At 55.6% G+C, this 17,494-nt stretch overlaps 1 protein-coding gene across 1 annotated transcript; it reads left to right on the top strand.

The window, feature by feature from the left end:
* Nucleotides 1-10,632: 10,632 nt before the first annotated feature.
* INS49_012986 (uncharacterized protein) lies at nucleotides 10,633-13,744 on the top strand (the record flags this gene model as incomplete). The annotated part of the gene is made up of 5 exons (XM_043173688.1): nucleotides 10,633-10,702; nucleotides 10,763-10,817; nucleotides 10,877-12,392; nucleotides 12,449-12,564; nucleotides 12,625-13,744. The coding sequence occupies 5 exons, from the start codon at nucleotides 10,633-10,635 to the stop codon at nucleotides 13,742-13,744; spliced, it is 2,877 nt and encodes a 958-aa protein (XP_043022985.1).
* Between the last annotated feature and the right edge of the window lie 3,750 nt (nucleotides 13,745-17,494).

The raw sequence follows: 17,494 nt of genomic DNA, 5'->3' as shown, positions 1-17,494 counted from the left end.
TGAGGTCAGTCATACTTCACTTGGGCGATTATGGAATGCTTTTCTTATTGTTATTTGTTTTCTTTGTGAGTAATGAACGGCGATGGCTTATGCTTTTACGAAGATGATTACCACGAGTCCAGCATGTCTTCCCGAGTAATGGAAGAGGAAAGCAATGAAAGAAAAAATGAAACACAAAACCACAAAAACAACTCTGAGAGGGATCGAGGTGTCGACATCGTTAAAGGCTCGATAGCAGCAATGTCATTCTGTTTCATTTCAAGCTCTGATCTTCTGACAGTTCGCAGAATCTGGTGATTCTCTTGACGCATGAAGATGCTTATCCTTGAGACTACTCGTGGCCCCTGCAAGGCATGCGCTTGTGATGCCTACCGCGATGACTTCACCCGAGGTTCCTTACACCAGGGCGGCTTGGTCAGACGGAATTATGTGCCGAGCACACACACCACATACGATTCAAGCTCATAAACATGTTTCTTTCACATGCAGGAGCATTTCGTCGTTGTCGTTCACTGCCGCCCCCCCCCCTCCCAACACACATTTCCTAAACTCTAGCTCATAAAGATACACCGAAAAGCGATCCGAAGGCTCACCTTGAAGGTCTGACAACTTCACCTTCGTGTTTAACGTCTGATTGGACGGCGGTCGGTCTGCCATCATGTGGTGCAACCAGCGGAGGATGGGAGCCTCCAAGGTACTGAGGCTTGTAACTGATACATGATCCAGTGACGACCGTGACATGGCCAGGGCTTCTTTCTCTTACTTGGCTCCCTCACTGCGCACACCACGCCATTACTGATGCCGAATATGCGTATTCTCAGTCCGCGTGACTATCTGCGCGTTATGAAACATCGAAAGGGTGGTGAGCTTAGATTTGGGGGCCATTGGGGGCCGGGTGGGCGTTCATCAAGCCCAACAAGCGCGAAACGACAACCACCCTCCCTCCTAGCTTGCCCACAGAAAGGGCGGATGGATCCCTCGCTCGTCGACATCATCATCAACAGCACAGTGCATAATGATCATGTCTCGCGTCCGACTGCCCCGATGGCATGTGCTTGACGGACATCCGACCTTAGCCGGTGAGCAAGTGAATGTCTGTGATGTGGTTGTATGGAAGTATGTGTGTATGTGTGTGTATGTGCGTGTGTGTGACAGCGCGGGCTTCTGCGGGCGTGAGCCATGTGGATGCCTAGGGGGAGTGAGGAATCTTAACTTGCATGTCTGGTCTAGAACGCGTATTCTGTTATCGGGACCGGTGTCTGATGTGTGCAGTGGTGTTTAGGCAGGGGCGGATGGGAAGGGAGGTTTGTGTGGCGCATCTGCAGGCACCAAGTGCTGACCTCCCACCTTACGGCGAGGTGATGGTGTGAGTGAGGCTGGGTCCGTCTGACACGCCTAGCGGGACCCTCTCTCCCCTGGAAGCGCCCCCTCCGGCCCACCCATTCCGCCGACGTCCGGCTGAGGATGGCAGGCTTCAAGGTTAAGTCCTTCGTGGTGCGGGAGGAGTTAGCGGGCGTGACATCATGCTATCAGTCGGTTGTGGCGTGGGCTAGGCGGCTCGGATTAGTCGTGACTTCAGACGGGTCAGGTCAGGCCGGTGTGATCGGTGAGCGAATGGGCGGTGGTGTGGTCGTCGTGATAGCATCATGGACTTGATTTCCAAGCCTGAGATAACGCCTCGTGGTCTGGAGGGGGAAATATCTCGGTGTTTTCCCTTTGAGTTGGAACCACTTCTCACATCTGATGAAATCATCAAATATATCTGCGACTGTGCTGACATTACTGTCATTCCCCTGAAGGAAGGATCACAGCTGCATGGAAATCGAAGGAAGGAGCTCGGGCATCGGATGTGTATGGTAGCTCCGTCTTGGGACCAGGCGATGATTTTTACGCCGATACCGTCAGAGTCCTGACCGTCTCCTCTCATTTGGAATGAGAAACCTCTCTGATGCTTGGGTCTGGGCACCAGGGCTCACCATGTCCCGAGATGCGCAATCAGTGCTGAATCCCAACGAAGGGAAATTCAGACCTTCACATGCTGACATGCTCGCTCCGTAGCGGCTTCCTGTCCATACTGCGACGCGCCGCTGAGGGTAGACTGCTGTTTTGCCATGGTGCCTTGGAAGAGTTTTGCTATGCTCCTGAGACCGCAGTTCCCGTCTCCCTGTCCATGATCTGAATACCATGTATTGGTCTGCCATTGGGTCCATTGTGAGGTATAGACATGACCTCGGACAGTCGCGACAATGGTGCTTCTTCTCCCTACCTTAGCCATAGTCAGGCCGTTGAAGATCCGTCAGTTGTACCGACCTAGGTATGCTGCGCTTCTCGATGGCAAGAGCGCCTCTCGCCAGCTGCAGGACAGCACACAAGCTCTCAACGACCCAGGCAATCGACGCAGTCCCATCCGACTGAAGTCTATTCAAAAATTCTCTTCTCTTCTGAGCCTCTCTTCTCCATTGTTGAATGTCCGCGATGATGTTGCAACTGACATCGACGGCTGTTGTCCGGTTTTTTGCTTGGGTCAGGTCGGTCTATCGAAGTCATCTGGCTTTCCAGAGGCATTATGGACCTTCTTTCACTCAGAAGAGCTCATACCTCTAAGGTGACCATCATGGGAGGGAAGTGGCCCCCCCACTGACCTTGAGCCTGCCTTCCGTGTCCACAGGCTTCGCACCTTCCCGAACGGCAGGCCACTGACCTTCATGACACAGAACGCGGTCCATCGCCTTCTCTTTCTCACATTCATCCGGGCTCAAATGTATTCTTCCCCAAGGTTCCATGATCTAGTGGCATCCATTGCACAGCCCTTCGTCATCAATCGAATAGATGTCATGGTCTCCACGTCCGATGTTCTGGAAGGTTCTGTCGCTCTGGCATCTCCCTTCCTGAGGATAGGTATCAATGATCCCACGCATGTCATCGACCTCCGCCTTCCGTTCCCGGTATGGATCTTTCATATGATGCCGTCACCTGCGGTGCCTTTTCCTTTCCGTCCCTTCTTTCATAAGTATTGAGGGAGCCTTCTTTGGCAACCGCTTGGCCATCTTCCACGCCGTTTTCAAGGTCTTCCTGCCATCCTTTCGAAAAGAACTCCCGAAATGGTCCACGATCGGGCTTTCTGTTGCTGTGGGTAGCCTTTGTTCGTCGAGGTCCTGCTGTTCCCTGCTTCACAATCGATCCTTCTCTTGGTGTCGTAGACGTCGTCGGCAAAGCACCCAATCATACCAAGCAGGCCGGGATCAAGCACGTTGCCGAATGGTCGTGGAAAATGCCATTGTAAGCAATATTTCTCTCGCGCCAGCCAGGCCTCAAGACGGAGAAGGGTAGGGGACAGGGAGGTCAGGCAGGATCTTATATCAGACAAAGATGACGGACCTCTTACCAGACGACGCCGAAACTGTGGGGCATCGCTTAAAGAAGCAAGAGGTCATTCCCGGATCGCTCCTTGCTAAGAGACCGCTTGCGGTGAGACCTCTAGAGCCATTTCTGGGCCGATGGGTGTTCGCCAGTGTGGGACATCACCTAAAACGACGGACACGCCAACGGACAGCGATCGTCTCCACCGACCTGTTCATGCGCCATTGCCCAACAGAAGCAAAACGAGTCAAAACGACGGTCGTTCCTGTGTTATCCGTCCCCGTCAACGCTATTACGGCCGTGTCTCGTACGAGGTATGCCATCTATCGCTGCCCAGCTGGTCTATTGTCGGACAAGGAGGAGGACCGTCGGTGCCGAAGATAGTCTCGGTGGACTAGAATGTCGGTCATGCAGCTGTTTCGTCTCGCCTACTTTGGTCGAGTCCGGGCAGATCTGCCAAAACAGGAAGGGCTCACAAAGCCGTTTCTGTTTCCACGACTGCTCACAGCCTATCCTTGAGCGTGTTGGCTCACATGACAGCAGGTGGTGGATGCCCATCTTATCTCCTACTGGACTCGGCGGCTTTCAAGCCATCTCACTGCCCCAGATTCAGAAATCCTTCCGCAGATCTGGGCATTGATACGGACTGGCTCCCCTCGGAGTTGCAGCATCTGACACCTTGGCCTACATCTGCCAGCAAGATCAGATGACCCTCGAAGCCTTGCTCCGTGAGTGACTGCCGATTCTTCAAGTCCGGAAGACTGGGCTGATGGTGGGGACATCGTCATTTCGAGTGAACGAAGCGCCAAAATTACTGCCCTAAGCCACAGTCCTCGACAGACAAGAATCACGAAGACAAGGTATCTCGGGACCGAACGTGATAGCACGGCCAGATTCACTCGGGCCGGATAAGTCGATGGCGCAAAAGGCGTGTGAGAGAGGGATATGGAACGCGAGGGAGGAACAAGAGAGACAAGTTCGCGGACCGCTGCCGCTGGCCATGTGCATTGCACCGTCTGCCTTGCCGTCACTCGAGCTGCTGGCGAGATTGGACATGCAGTCTTCGGTCAAGTACTCAGCGCCGCAAGAGTCACTGCGACGAATGCCACGGATCCTGGGCATGAGAAGCTTTTCCATGCCATCAAAGACCAAGCCACCATCTGCAGGTATTGGTAGAGCTCTTCGGACACTCTTTAGGCCATACTTTCAGAAGGCACACAGAAGACTTCTTTCTTTTGCCATGCATGGTAGCCAACCACCAGGCGAAAATGACAGGGGATGAATGCAGTGCCTCCGATCCCACATGATGCTAACAGCGAAATAGATCAAGCACGACCTTCAGAGGAGCTCATATACGGAGAGGCTGCGAGCTCGGTATGGGTGGGGGCCCAGATATGTGGAATCACCGCTCTCCACGCTGCTGGAAGGTTTTGATAGACCAGTTCTTGCTGCTGCGGCCTGAAACAGAACGGGTCGAAATGTGCTTCGAGACCCACAGGAAGCATTTGAAGCAGCCATGATAGGTTGGATACTTCGGTAGTTACCATCTTGGCTATGAGTACTGGTAAAAACATGATAAGCCAACATGCTCCCCAGTTACACGTCTTTGGCTGGCGGACGCGAGAGTTGATCACCCTAGAGTCAGCAGAATGACCACCGGTCACCCTGAGCCATTTTCGCGACACGAGGCTTTAGGGCCCGGCCTGTGAGATGGGGGTCCGAGACGGCAATAGAAAGCCTGTCCAAGTCCAACCAGGCACAGTCTCATTGCGGGTACAATGCAGTCAGCTAGGTGAGACGGAATCAGAAACTCTTCTCCAGCGCGTCACCTCCTCTGCTCATTACTTCACAGAACTCCGCTTTGAATACGAGCCCAGGAGCGAGTTGAAAACAACTGGACTGTACCAAGAACTAACCAGTGTCGGACCAGAGCTGCCAGTTGTGACTGTGCTCGGCCGTCGGAGTGCTTAGCTGACCGAATGTTCCGAGTGAGACGGAGACTTTGCAGAAGATGGTAGGACAGCATAAGACGGTGAGAGATGCTGCAAGTTTTTGCGGCACCTCCTCAACACAAAGGCTCGCCAGAGGTTGCCCCAGACCGGGCGGGGAGAGGAAATTGATGATGAGTCCAAAAGAGGGAAGGTTGCACATAATGCTTCTGCCTTGTATCACGGACGATCACTTCCCAGAGGGTCCGATAAACACACGTGGAATTCCCATGGGCACTTACTTGACCGTCTGGATAAACTTCGCTACACAGCCCAGGCCCGCCCATTGAGATTGCCATCACGACCACAGCAGCGGCCGCCCTCAGCAGTCAGCACACTCACTCAGTCACCACTGCAAGTGGAATCAATCCGTCAAGGTCCGATTCGGGGCCAATCAAATCCCAAACACAACGCTATTAGCCACAGTCAACACAACAGAGGCTGCGGTCCGAGTGAGACTTAGGGGCTGGACTCGGGGCCGACCCACTCGTGTGATGACCGCGTGTGCGTATGCAGTCCTCGGGCCGCCAGCTGCCTGGACCAAGATCTGCAGGATTTAGACTGAGCGACGTTCTGAGGCTCGACTGTGGAGACGACGCGCTCTCTTCTGAACGCCGACTGGCTTCACATTGGCAGTGCATGTTGGCAAGTGACACAGCGGGTCGGTTGATGTGTCTCGCAACGCAGGGGCTTGCTACCATATGTAGCATCCACTTGCTGACCGCAGGCACAACCAGCCCAGAAGCATACTGTAGTAGGTAGGCGATGGCATTTCGGATGCTTCGTTGTCGGGCAACACCACACCACACCACACCTGGCAGACTGCACCCGCCAAGACGGGCGCGCAACGTCCACCATGGATCCCCCGCCCCCCTTCATGGAGGACCAATTAGGCAAGGAAATGGTTTTGCTGCACATCGGAGATATATCAGCCGATGTTTGGATCTGAAGTTTGAAGCATGTCGCCATGAGTTTCCCGAAGCGGTTGAAGGGGGCAGTCAGAAAACGGGGCGAAACAGTGTCAGTACCGCGACGGGCTTGGTGGTTGAAACAAATTCGAGCTGGGGTGCAAGAGGCCCAAACGATGAGATCATATCCTAGAGATGGCGCTATCACCCCGGCAGATGCTCTCCATGTGTGGGTGGTTCGGTCGGTCCGTCGAGGAGCCAAGCTTTGGCTACAAGCCGTGCCTGGCCTGGCCCTGCCACCGGTCCCGAGCAGATGCCCGAACTAGAGCGTGAGATTCAAAATCAGACGGCACCAAGCCTCGTGCTGCGCACAAGGCGGCGCACGGGGTGCTCAACCAAGTGCCGAGGCGGGCTGGGACTCCTGACGATCTCAATGACTCGATGTGGACTATTGGGCCGACAAGCGCAGCGGTATCAGGCACGGCACGGCCTGGGCTGCACGTTTCTCTTGATGTTTATCAGGCATTCTTGGCGTCGCCAACGCCGAACCGTCCCTACATCACGCACCGGCGCCCCGGGATGGGCAGCCACTTGCGTACAGAGCCCTTCTTTTCGGGCCTGAGCAACGCCGTCGACCGAACGCCCCGAGCCTATTCCTTATTGATGCGAGATGGAAATTACTCCACAGACAGCGATCAACATCCTATATATAAACTCTGGTGAGTATGTGCGCGTGCATGCGCCAGCGTTCAGTCGGAGTCGATGCTACCCAGGGCCGCAGGCTTCTAGTATTGCCAGTTAGCCCTTGGCTCTGGCTCGCCTATTTCCCGTGTAGCACCTCCCCCCGCGTCTGATCAAGGTAATATCTGTGTAGGTGGCAGTCTGGGGCTCAACCTGGGGCTCAACCTTACTCAGCTACAAGGACGCTACACCATCCTGAAACACACCGGGGAGCCCTCACCCCGCGAAGACATGTGCCGTCTGATTTGCCCTTGAAGGAACTAACGTCAGCGAGAGACGTGAAATGCGAACTTGTGTCTTCTCATATCTCGTCCAACTATTGGGAACAATCTTTTTTTGGCAACCTGTTCAATGCCAATAGTCCCGCTTTCGCGGCTGATGGGTCGGTTTGTCCAGATATCGAGAATGTCGGTCTCGGTCATCTCGGGGCAGATGACTTGCAGGAGATGGCAAGCCGGAAGGATTATGATACGCTGCAGTGGCTGTCAAGGCCCTCTGACAGCCTTGGGAGGGTGGGACTCATAACAAACTCTAAATCCTACAGACGTGCTCCAGCGCGGATATACCCACATACGTTGCGCATAGCAGCCCGACCCAGTGGGAGATCGTACACTCAGCTTACTGTACCAAGAGCTATCACGTCACACTCGAGGCTGAATCGGCCGCGAGGCGATGGTGCCATCCACCAGACTCAGCCGCCCCCGGTGGTAATGGTGGTGGTCGGAGGGGAGAGAGGATTGCTTCCCTGTCGTGACTGGGCGAACCACCAATGGGCTGTTGTGTCCACGCTTCTGCTCGCATTTGGACAGTCAACTCAGCCTTGGTGGGCGAGCGAGTGTGTTCGTACAGACCCGAGTTCGAGTTGAGGCGTGTCAAGTTCATGTTCGCGACCGGGCCGGCCGTCAAGCAACCCCCTCCCTTCTTCCCACAATGCATTCCCATGCGAAGCGGACCGAGCTGGCTGTGCATGCTAAGGTTTGGCAACGTAGAAGTGAGGGCATCCGCGGAATCACGGAAGGGACGGCGAGCATACACTGCCCTCCTGCTTCTGAAATCGGATGGAGCGACAGTGACGCGAGGCTGGTCTGGGAAGGCTGTTTCTTGAAACCGAAGCGAGCATGTCCAAAAGCCAACTGGGCCTGCCAGGGTGGATGCTGGTGCATCCCGAATCTTGGCCGTGTCCACACCCACGGCTGACTGGACCTGATCCTGGAGAAAATCACCGTGAGCTTATCGCGACGGAACCTTATTGTGAAACTTTGCTGTCCTTTCGTCGTCCATTCCTCCCTCATCGACATCGACATTGACATCGATCCAACCCAACAGCGCAGCGCGTGCCTGCGGTCATCATCTCACATCTCACATCTCACAGCCTCAACCGACCTCCCTCAGGCCCCGAGCCCCACACCACGCACGATCAATTCATGCAGGCCAGCACGCTGGACCGAGATACGATGCTGTTCCTCATTGCAGATCACCTACACACCCATCCATCCTCTCACTCACTCTAGTCTCTGGTGCACCCGCGACCGGTATTGCTTCTGTTGGTGGTGGGCCTGGGACGAGCGAGCCAGTCCGAGCGCTGAGCCGGCCGTCCAGCCGCCTGCCCCTTGAGATGATTTTCACAGTTTTGGACATGCGTGCGCAACAGCCATTTTGACTCTCGAGTCTGCCTTGCGGGCGCGTCTCAAAACAGACTTCCACTCCAGGCCTTCCCACGAGATGGTTTCTGATATCTGATCAACTGCCCTTTATGGATGACTTTAGACGAAAGGTTACAAGGCGCACAGCCAGCAACTTGGGACGATTCTGGGGACGTATCTTTTTGCTCACTGACAGGGTCCCAGGTGGCGCCGCCTGGTACCCCCCGCCACGCCCAAAGGGGCAAAAATCTGAGCGTAGCCGCTGAAGGAGGGGGCGTCCAAGCTGCAGGATATGCCGTTGTGAAAAGGCGTGGCGTTAGTCGGTCTGCCAGCGGCCTGGTCCTGCGGCCTGGCGATCATTTACAGTTTCCTTGCATGAGCGCCGAGCCTTGCAGGAACCTAGTCACTATCGTCCTCACCTGTACTGGCCGACCCACCACGCCGACCACACCTGGCCTCGTGGTATCCGTCAACATAGGCCTTTTCCTGCGCAGAGCCCGCATCGAGCATGTCGTGCGCCAGCCGACGGCTCCGAGAGCTCCCCGGGAGGGCCAGCCAGCCCTCTCTACCACCCTCCTCCTCCTGAGGGAGCACAGCATGTCCCAGGCGGGGATATAACGACGTGCTGCTGTTCCGAGCACTTGGTTCCGGCCCGTGATTGGGCAGGCCAACCCATGCTCGCTCTCTGTGTCTCTGCCACCAGGGGAGGGCCTTCTCTCCACGCCGTCCTAGCCCGCGGGTGGTTGGGCAGGTCGCGAAGAAAGAGCGACCGTCTTTCACATGGAGCGCCACAGGGCATCCCGAACGGCATGCACGGGCGCTATTTCGAGGGTCCTCGCCCTCTTTACGTGGGTGGTATTCGTCCGTTGGCAAACTTTCATCCCACAGTTTGACAGAGTAAATTTACCCTGTGTCATCTATTGATTGGGCCTTGTCCCTCACTGAAACTCGTGTCAGCTAATCTTCACAGGTTTCGACGCGTGGGCGCACACTTCTATCTTCTTGGAAGGTCTTTGAGGCATCTGATCTCGCCCCTGTCTTTCGACGCTTCCAAGAAGCTTCGGGACCTAGCCCAACCGGTTGCCGTGTGGGCCTTGCCCACCACCCACTTATCGTCACCGCGGGTGTCTGTGCGATCAACGCTCGAGTGGCTACTCCCTCACCATGGGCAGCCGCCTCGTATCCTTACTCGTAACGTCGAACGCCCACAGCCGTGCATCTTGTAGAGCGACCTCCCGCCAGCAAAGCTCCCGCTGGTCGTCATCGACGATTATCCGTGTCATCGTTAGACCGCATTCGAAACAGTTGGGATTATCTAGCCTCTTGCCCTGTCCCCGGTGCACTTGCTAATTGCACGCACCTTGGCCCGTCTTACCGGCTCCCTTCGTCTTTGAGGCCAGACCCACTCGCTGCGGCTCACATCCGCCGACCCATGTCCTCGCTCGCGGCTGAAGTTGTCACCCCTGAGCATGTCAGCTTGCCTTCTGGGCGCCCCAGACCTGCCCATCACCACCCAAGACAAGGATGGCTCCCCTTATCTGCTTAGCTCCCTGCTCAGAGGCACCGCCTCAGCAATGGTAGGGTCTATGTATGTCTGTATCTCCTCGACTTTCTCGATATGACATGGGCCGAGTTCCATCCCATCCTCTCTCTTCACAAGGCCGTTCAAGGAACAAATCTTGCTGTAGCACTCGCACGATCGGGAAACCATTGCTCTCCGCTTCCCAACTCGGACACGATTGTTCATTAAACAATTTCCTTTTCCTCCATTCCGGCTCGACCCCTCCTTCCAACTATCTTCCATCTCTCCTCGTTGTCTTGATATCATCTTGCCCACCCGTATCTGGTCACAAGCCTCAACAGTACTTACACCACACCGATCACAACATCTACCACTGTCCCCAGCCGCGTCCGTATCCTCGGTCGAAGTAAATTACGCGTCTTCCTACCCGTGGTCGTCATTGTCTCACTTGTTGATCAAGTCGTGGCACCATGGTCTTCTGCGCGTACTGCGGGAAGAGCTTCACCCGCAAAGAGCACCTAGAGAGGCACATCCCAAGCCGTAAGCCTCCACCTCCCTGCAGAGCCAAGGGTTGTTCTTAACTGACCCAACACCCCATAGACACCAACGTGAAGCCTCACAGATGTAGTGCTTGCCAGCTCTCCTTCGCTCGCAGGTGAGAACGCTCAACCCAGCTGGGTGCTTGAGTAGTCTCGCTGATTATTATAATGATAGGGATCTCTTACAAAGACACCACTCCACATACCATGAAGCCAGAGATCCGATGGAACCTCTTCCTGGCGGAGTCCCCACAGTTGCTGGCAGGACGCCTATAGCGTGCCAGAATTGCGCGAGCGCAAAGACGGGGTGCGATAAGAGGGTTCCTTGCAGTCGATGCGCCGAGAAGAACCTGCCATGTGCTGCTCGATTTGCGCGACGCTCCTCCAAGGCTGCTGTGAGAGCAGCACAAGCCAGTGCTGCAATGAACAGCCAGGGATTACCTGGAGCTCAGACTCCAGCAATGCCAGCAGTCTCATCCTCGATGATGGAGATCGACCAGAACCTGGCAAAGTCAGGCTCGCCAGGCAAAGGCTCCCCTTCCGAAGACGTCGCATGCGCCGACTTGAAGTTGCTCTCAAGTCCCCAGCAAAAGTCGCCCCAAGAAGACAATCATTTCAGCCCAGGCGGATTTTCACCTCACAGCAAGCTCGATGTGATGAACGACTTCATGCAGCTCGGGACGGACTTTGTGACGCACGATCAAAACTATTCGGATCTGCTCGTCTGGCCTGAGTACCCCATGGAGCTGGACATTTATTCAAACGCCATGGCTATGCGACCAGACATGGGCCACGGTATGCCCGCTTTTGCAGATATCAGCGACTCGTGTTCCAACTCTGAGCCCATGACAGCCACTTCATCGCGCGCATCAGTCCACACGAGGGGAACAAGCATCATGTCAACCGCGAGCTTTGATCCCAACAAGTGCATAGACATGGCGATGCGGACCCCAAAGGACGCGAACATCCCAGAATTCGAAGTCGTTATAGCGTCAGAGAACTCGTGGCCAATGGCTAGGTGCAACCCACCTACTTTCTCCGGTAACTGTCCACGGACGGCGATCGTCCATCTTGAGGCGCTCGAGCAAAAGTGCCAGCAAGAAGGCACGTGGGACGCGCTGGACAAGTACCTGGGACAGTTTGGGAACGAACCACCTCACATGCCGACAGTTGTTCCAACCTCGCGGACACGTGACAAGATGACGGCCATCACGCAGTCATTCTTACACAAGGCCCTCGAGGTCCACAGGCTGGGGACCAATGGCTACTCCAAATCAGGTTATGCCAGCCCGGGAGGCATGTGCAACTTCATCATGCTCCCACCGTCCAGTGTTCTTGAGTACTTTCTCAAGAGCTACGTGCGCAGCCTGTACGGGTTTTACCCAATGATTTTTGCAATGAGCCTGGACCCGAATGAGATGGTTCAGAACACTCAGGCTGCAACATTACTTGTGCTCCTCATGATTGCACGAGGCGCAGCAGCCGTCCCGATGGCGGAGGCACGATACCTCTCTGCCGGCCTCACAGAAACTTGTCGCATCTCACTGTTCGACATCATCGAGAAGGATGTCGAGCTGTCAGCCGACCCGATCGCACTGCGTTGTGCACTGCTGTTCACCCTCTTGGGTGCATGGAGTGGAGACAAGTGGCAGATGGACATTGCCATGGGCCAGCGGGGCATGTATCTGACGGTAAGCATCCCACGACTAACTTGTTGTTAATGTGCAATTACTGATGGATAAACCAGATGTTGAAACATGCTGGCATGTTAGAGCCACAACCATCGATGATACCAGCTTTCAATGATTCTACGAGCACTGAGCTTCAGTGGAGGGCATGGATGCACCGCGAGACACAGAACAGGTAGGCATTTAATCCTCTGCACAGATCTAGAGCCATCCGGAAGCTGACCTCCTCCTCCAGGCTTGTTTACAACTGGGTCATGGTGGACCAAGAGTTGAGCCTGTTCCACGATACTGCGCCGGTCCTTTCCATTTCTGAGCTTCACTGCCCACTACCGGGCTCTGAACTTTTGTGGCTCTCACCGAATTCTGAGCAATGGCTGGCTGGGATCCAGTCTCTTTACGGCTGCACCAATAACGTAAACCCGCAACTACTTACTACCCCTTCTCTCACCCCTTCACTCTTTGATCTCTTCCAAGACTTCCTGCATGACAACCTTTCCCGTCGACAGTCCAGCCTGACCCCACAACAACTTCGCCTTCTCCTGCATCCTATCCAGTCACTCCTGTGTCACCTGCGGCAGATGCTCTCCTGCTTCTCGGACATTCTCGGCGCCAGGCGGTCAACAGCTCACACTGTGACAAGGGCATCGACATTCCAACGTCTGGAAGAAGTCCAGGCCCTGCTCCAAAAATGGTATGAGCTTGCCATCGTCCAGCACAAGGCCAACCCGAATTGCACAAAAACGCAGTGCAACATTGTGCTGTACCACCTCATCTCCCTGAACGCCGTGACCAACTTCCCTGAGATCGAGAGGCTGGCACGCAGGGAGGGCTTTGAGGCCGGTGGCCCAACCTACTGGGAGTTGAGCCTGAGGCACAAGAGGTGCATCTACCAGCGCGAGGAGGCCATATTCCACTGCGGCCAGGTCATGCGACTACTGCGGTCCATACCCGCGGACAAGCTGCCTCCGTGGTGGAGCACAGCGACATACAGGGTCACACTGATTCTATGGACGGACGCCATCGGAAGACTCGACCCGAGCTTCAAGACAGCCATGAACGACAGTTCGAGCCCCGAGAGCGGCAGCGCCCCGAGCAGCTCCGTCGTGGCGGTCGATAGGGTGACCCCTGAGGACCCGGCGGTGATTGCGTACCTCTGGAGCGGAGATGGGACAGCCGTGCTCTCGCGGGACAACGGCACCGCAGTGAGCCTGGACAGCCCCGCCAACATCTTGGAAGTGGGGATACAAACTATTGACAGCGGGATAAGCACACGCATTGGGGACGGGATCAAAAGGAAGCTGGCCACGCTGGCCGACAGCTGGAGTTCGGATATGATTGGCGCCGTGGCTGCTTGATGACGGATTACTGGCGTTGTTTTTTCGTGCGTCGCTGCTTTAGACAGTTGGTCACTCTGGGTCCACAGCACAGGTGGTTCCACAGGATATCTAGACAGGGGCTTGGGGGCTGGCTTGCTTCGGGCAGAAGCTATTGGTTCGGCGTCTACAGGGAATGGGATTCTACTTGACGGACATGGAGTGTGATGATTCATGATGGCGGGCCACTCTTCATTGGATACGGCACAACACAATGAAATGCATATTGTCTCACTCATACGACTGTACTGCTGCATACTTCGCTGCTGGACCTGATATCGTGAACCTACTGCTTCGACCCCGACCGGACCAATTTTTGCGCACCCCAGGGCGTGGCTTGACAAGGCCTACGGTTGTTTCAGGCAGTAGTAGGATTTAGACATAGATCCTGTGATCGAGATGGCATACCAAGCTTCACTCTGGCACTGCAACGCTGACAACCACGTCCCGTGATGGTGGGCGCCCGCCCTACGAGGCAGTGGTGGGCCCGCAATATATGCCATCCCAGACACTATCCAGGTGACAACGGATCGCATAAAAGCTTCATTCGGCCTCGCGAATCAGAAGGCCAGCCAGCACTGCCAGTTCGTGAAGAAATCCTGCCGTTGTCCCGCCCGCCATCGTCAGCCACGGCCGATGGAGGCCAACATCTACACGCCATCTCAGCCCCGCGCGGAAATTCAGCCCTAGCAAAGGCTGAGGCGTGCGGCCGCTGGATGGCGAGAGATCTGGGGATCCCCAAGCCACGCTCCGTCGATGAGGTTAATATCTGTTTAACCCCCGATACACACACACACACACATAACATACACAGCCGTGGGCGGACAAGTCGGTCCCAGGGCGAGTAAGCTGGTGCCTGGACACAAGTGCTGGACTAAGGAGGCCTGGATAGGTCAGTGACGATGGATGGGATTGCAAAATCCGACCCTGTTTTGTTGGGGTCGGGTTTATGCGCGCCACGGTCTTGGAGACGGGTCAAAATAAGAATGTGGAGCAAGTTCTCACCCACTGCCCTCCCCCACTCCCCACCTCCAGGCCGGGCAGACTGGGGTACGCCCCTGCACGTACCGCAGCCAATGGGTGCCCTCGATCTTGTTCTCCACTTGCCATATGCAGCAGTCGCAGATGCCTGCACGGTACAGGGTCTGGATGCAGCCCGTCCAGGGGGAGGGGGGGGGGCTGCGACCGAAGACACTGCATGCATTTAGCTGTACCTCTGTACATACAAGCCAGGATATGTCCTCTCCACCGTGCAGTCAACAAACTTAGGCAGATACATATCGACATCTCGCACTCTGTATCTCTGTTCGCGGCCCGCGTCTACGCCGCGGAAGCGAGCCCGCGATTCATTCTAAGTTTCCGTAGCATTCGCTCTCCCACAAGTCCGAGTTGGTCCAGCGACCCGCAGCGAGTCGATGCTCAGATACATACAGACAGACAGACAGGCATACATCGCCTGCGCGGTCCCGGCCAGCGTGTCGTACAACACATGCCCATTGAGTCCAAGGCATAAGCTAAGCTTGCGTCACTATAGCACGGCAGCATGCGGGCCCACGCTGGCTTGGCCTGCTTCTCGAACCCCCCAGAATGGGCAAAAAAAGAAAGCTGCGACACCAGGCCATCCAATTTCCACAACTCATTCGGATGAGACCTGATCCAGGCCCAGGATATCGTCACACACACGCACGGTGGCTGGAGCGCGCTGCCATCGGCCCCGTGGGCCCCTCCGAGCCCTTCACGTTGCATGAGCATCTCAGACCTTTTTTTGTCTCTGCGCCTCGATGAATCACCAAGAGAAGCCCGCCGGGCTTGTCAATAGTTGCTTTTTCTTCCAGTGCCATCGCCGAGGACGGGCGGCCCGCTGTCTGTTTTTTGGTGTCCATCCAGCCACGCGCGGCGTGGCTCTGAACTGACACATTGCGGATCTCTATATATACACACACACACACGGGACATATGTTACTATTATTGCTCTGCGGTGGTTCCTCTGCTGTGATTACGTACATATGGTGGCTTCCCAGCAGAACCCCCGGGGCACCTGTATGCAGGGCCTTTTTGCTTTTGCGAACATGCAGAGCAAATGCACCTCCCGTAACAACCATGTATCATCCACGACAACGCAACCGATTGGCCCGCTCGGCATCTAAGGGGTGGCCGTCCGCCCGACAGATACCTGGCCCCGGGCCCAAGCAGTTCCTCCGGGGCGGGCGGTCTTTACGTTGACAATGCATGATGAGCCGGCTTCCCGGCCCCCAGATCCTTTGTAGGGGGGTGTGTGTGTGTGTGTGTGGCAGCGGCAAAAAGACTGCGCCAGAGTACCTGCATGGTGACAACCTTACTCGGATCAACACACACAGAGCGCGGCAAAACCGCGGAAAACCGCGGCAGGGGAAAGGGGGCGCCTAAGTCCTCCAGGCACACGGGGGTGCAGGTCGAGAGAGAATGGATAATAGTGGTGTGTGCTAAGCTCAGTACGCATTGCCTCAGGTCGACGTTCAACCCCCTCGATAGGGAAGTATGCCTCGTCGCGTATGGTGTTTCACTCCCCGTCAGAGATTGGATTTACGAGCCATTCGAAAGCTATGTCACGCCGGATGCGCCGGTAAAGGGACGAGAATAAAGGCATGACATGGTCGCAATCGAGGATCTCCCACGTCTACTGACCGTGGTTGGTGCGTGAGCACGTAGTGTGCGCGGTGCGAGCCGTCCGAGTAGCCCCTTCTAGAACGAGTGTTCGGTGCCGCCGGCTTGGATGAGCCTGCGGTCATACAGCAGTTCCAGAGGCCTTACCAATCAAGTTTCGATGGTCGCAAGAGTATCTGTGCCTACATTGCGTTTCAGATCTATCGACTGAGGACATACCGGGGAACGTTTCCGCTTATAAATCACAATACTCGACAGCTTTCATAGAGTTACTTGCAGGAGAGTGAGCTTTGGTAAGCAGGAAGTGCTCCAACAGAGGTTGATAATATGCGCGAAAACTAGATTGTGGACACATATCAGAGCCAAGACTGCTCGGTCTCTGAAGATGATCTTGGCACTATGCTAGGCTGACGAAATCAAAGAACGAGCCCAGTATCCTAGACTCAAAGAACAAGATGAAGTATGGACTAAATGGACAAGACGAATCCAGGACTAAGAGAAACCGGAGAATGGCGATATAGATCGCCGTCCGAACGGGTGCGAGCACACATGTTATCGGTAGGCTGCCGTGCGCGCCTGAATGAACCGGTCCCAAGATATCGCGTGGTCGAACACAGACACAGAAAGACCTACCTACGATGCTGATGATGATAAGAAACAAACAAGTTCGTCTTGTCTCGGCTCGGGAGACTTGTCGGCGTTGTGGGCCGTTGTGTGAATTGGAGCCGAGCTGGCGTGGCCCAGATAATCTGTGGTGGTGGTGAGTAGTGAGTGGGTGTCCGGACATCCGGTGGGGCAACTTGCACCAAGCACACAGGCACTTTCTGACACAGCCGTCCACGCCGGTCCTGATCTGAGAGCGCCCCCGTGCCTCGGTCGAATAGAGGCACTGCAAAGACAAGGCTTGGCGTGTTTCTATTTGTGGCTGGGGCTGTCCTCGGTCGGTCAGTACCCAATCCCAATCCATGACCCAAATTTTGGTGTCTTTTGGCCCGTGCCTGGGCGCACCGAAACAGGACCGATGGTATGGAGCGCGACGCCAAACCGAGCGCTGCGGCATCCGCAGCGAGTTGCGGGACCGAGTCCCCT

Source organism: Diaporthe citri (assembly GCF_014595645.1).
Source record: "Diaporthe citri strain NFHF-8-4 chromosome Unknown scaffold_6, whole genome shotgun sequence".
Taxonomy (NCBI): Eukaryota; Fungi; Ascomycota; class Sordariomycetes; order Diaporthales; family Diaporthaceae; genus Diaporthe; species Diaporthe citri.
This window is presented reverse-complemented; position numbering and strand designations above follow the sequence as displayed.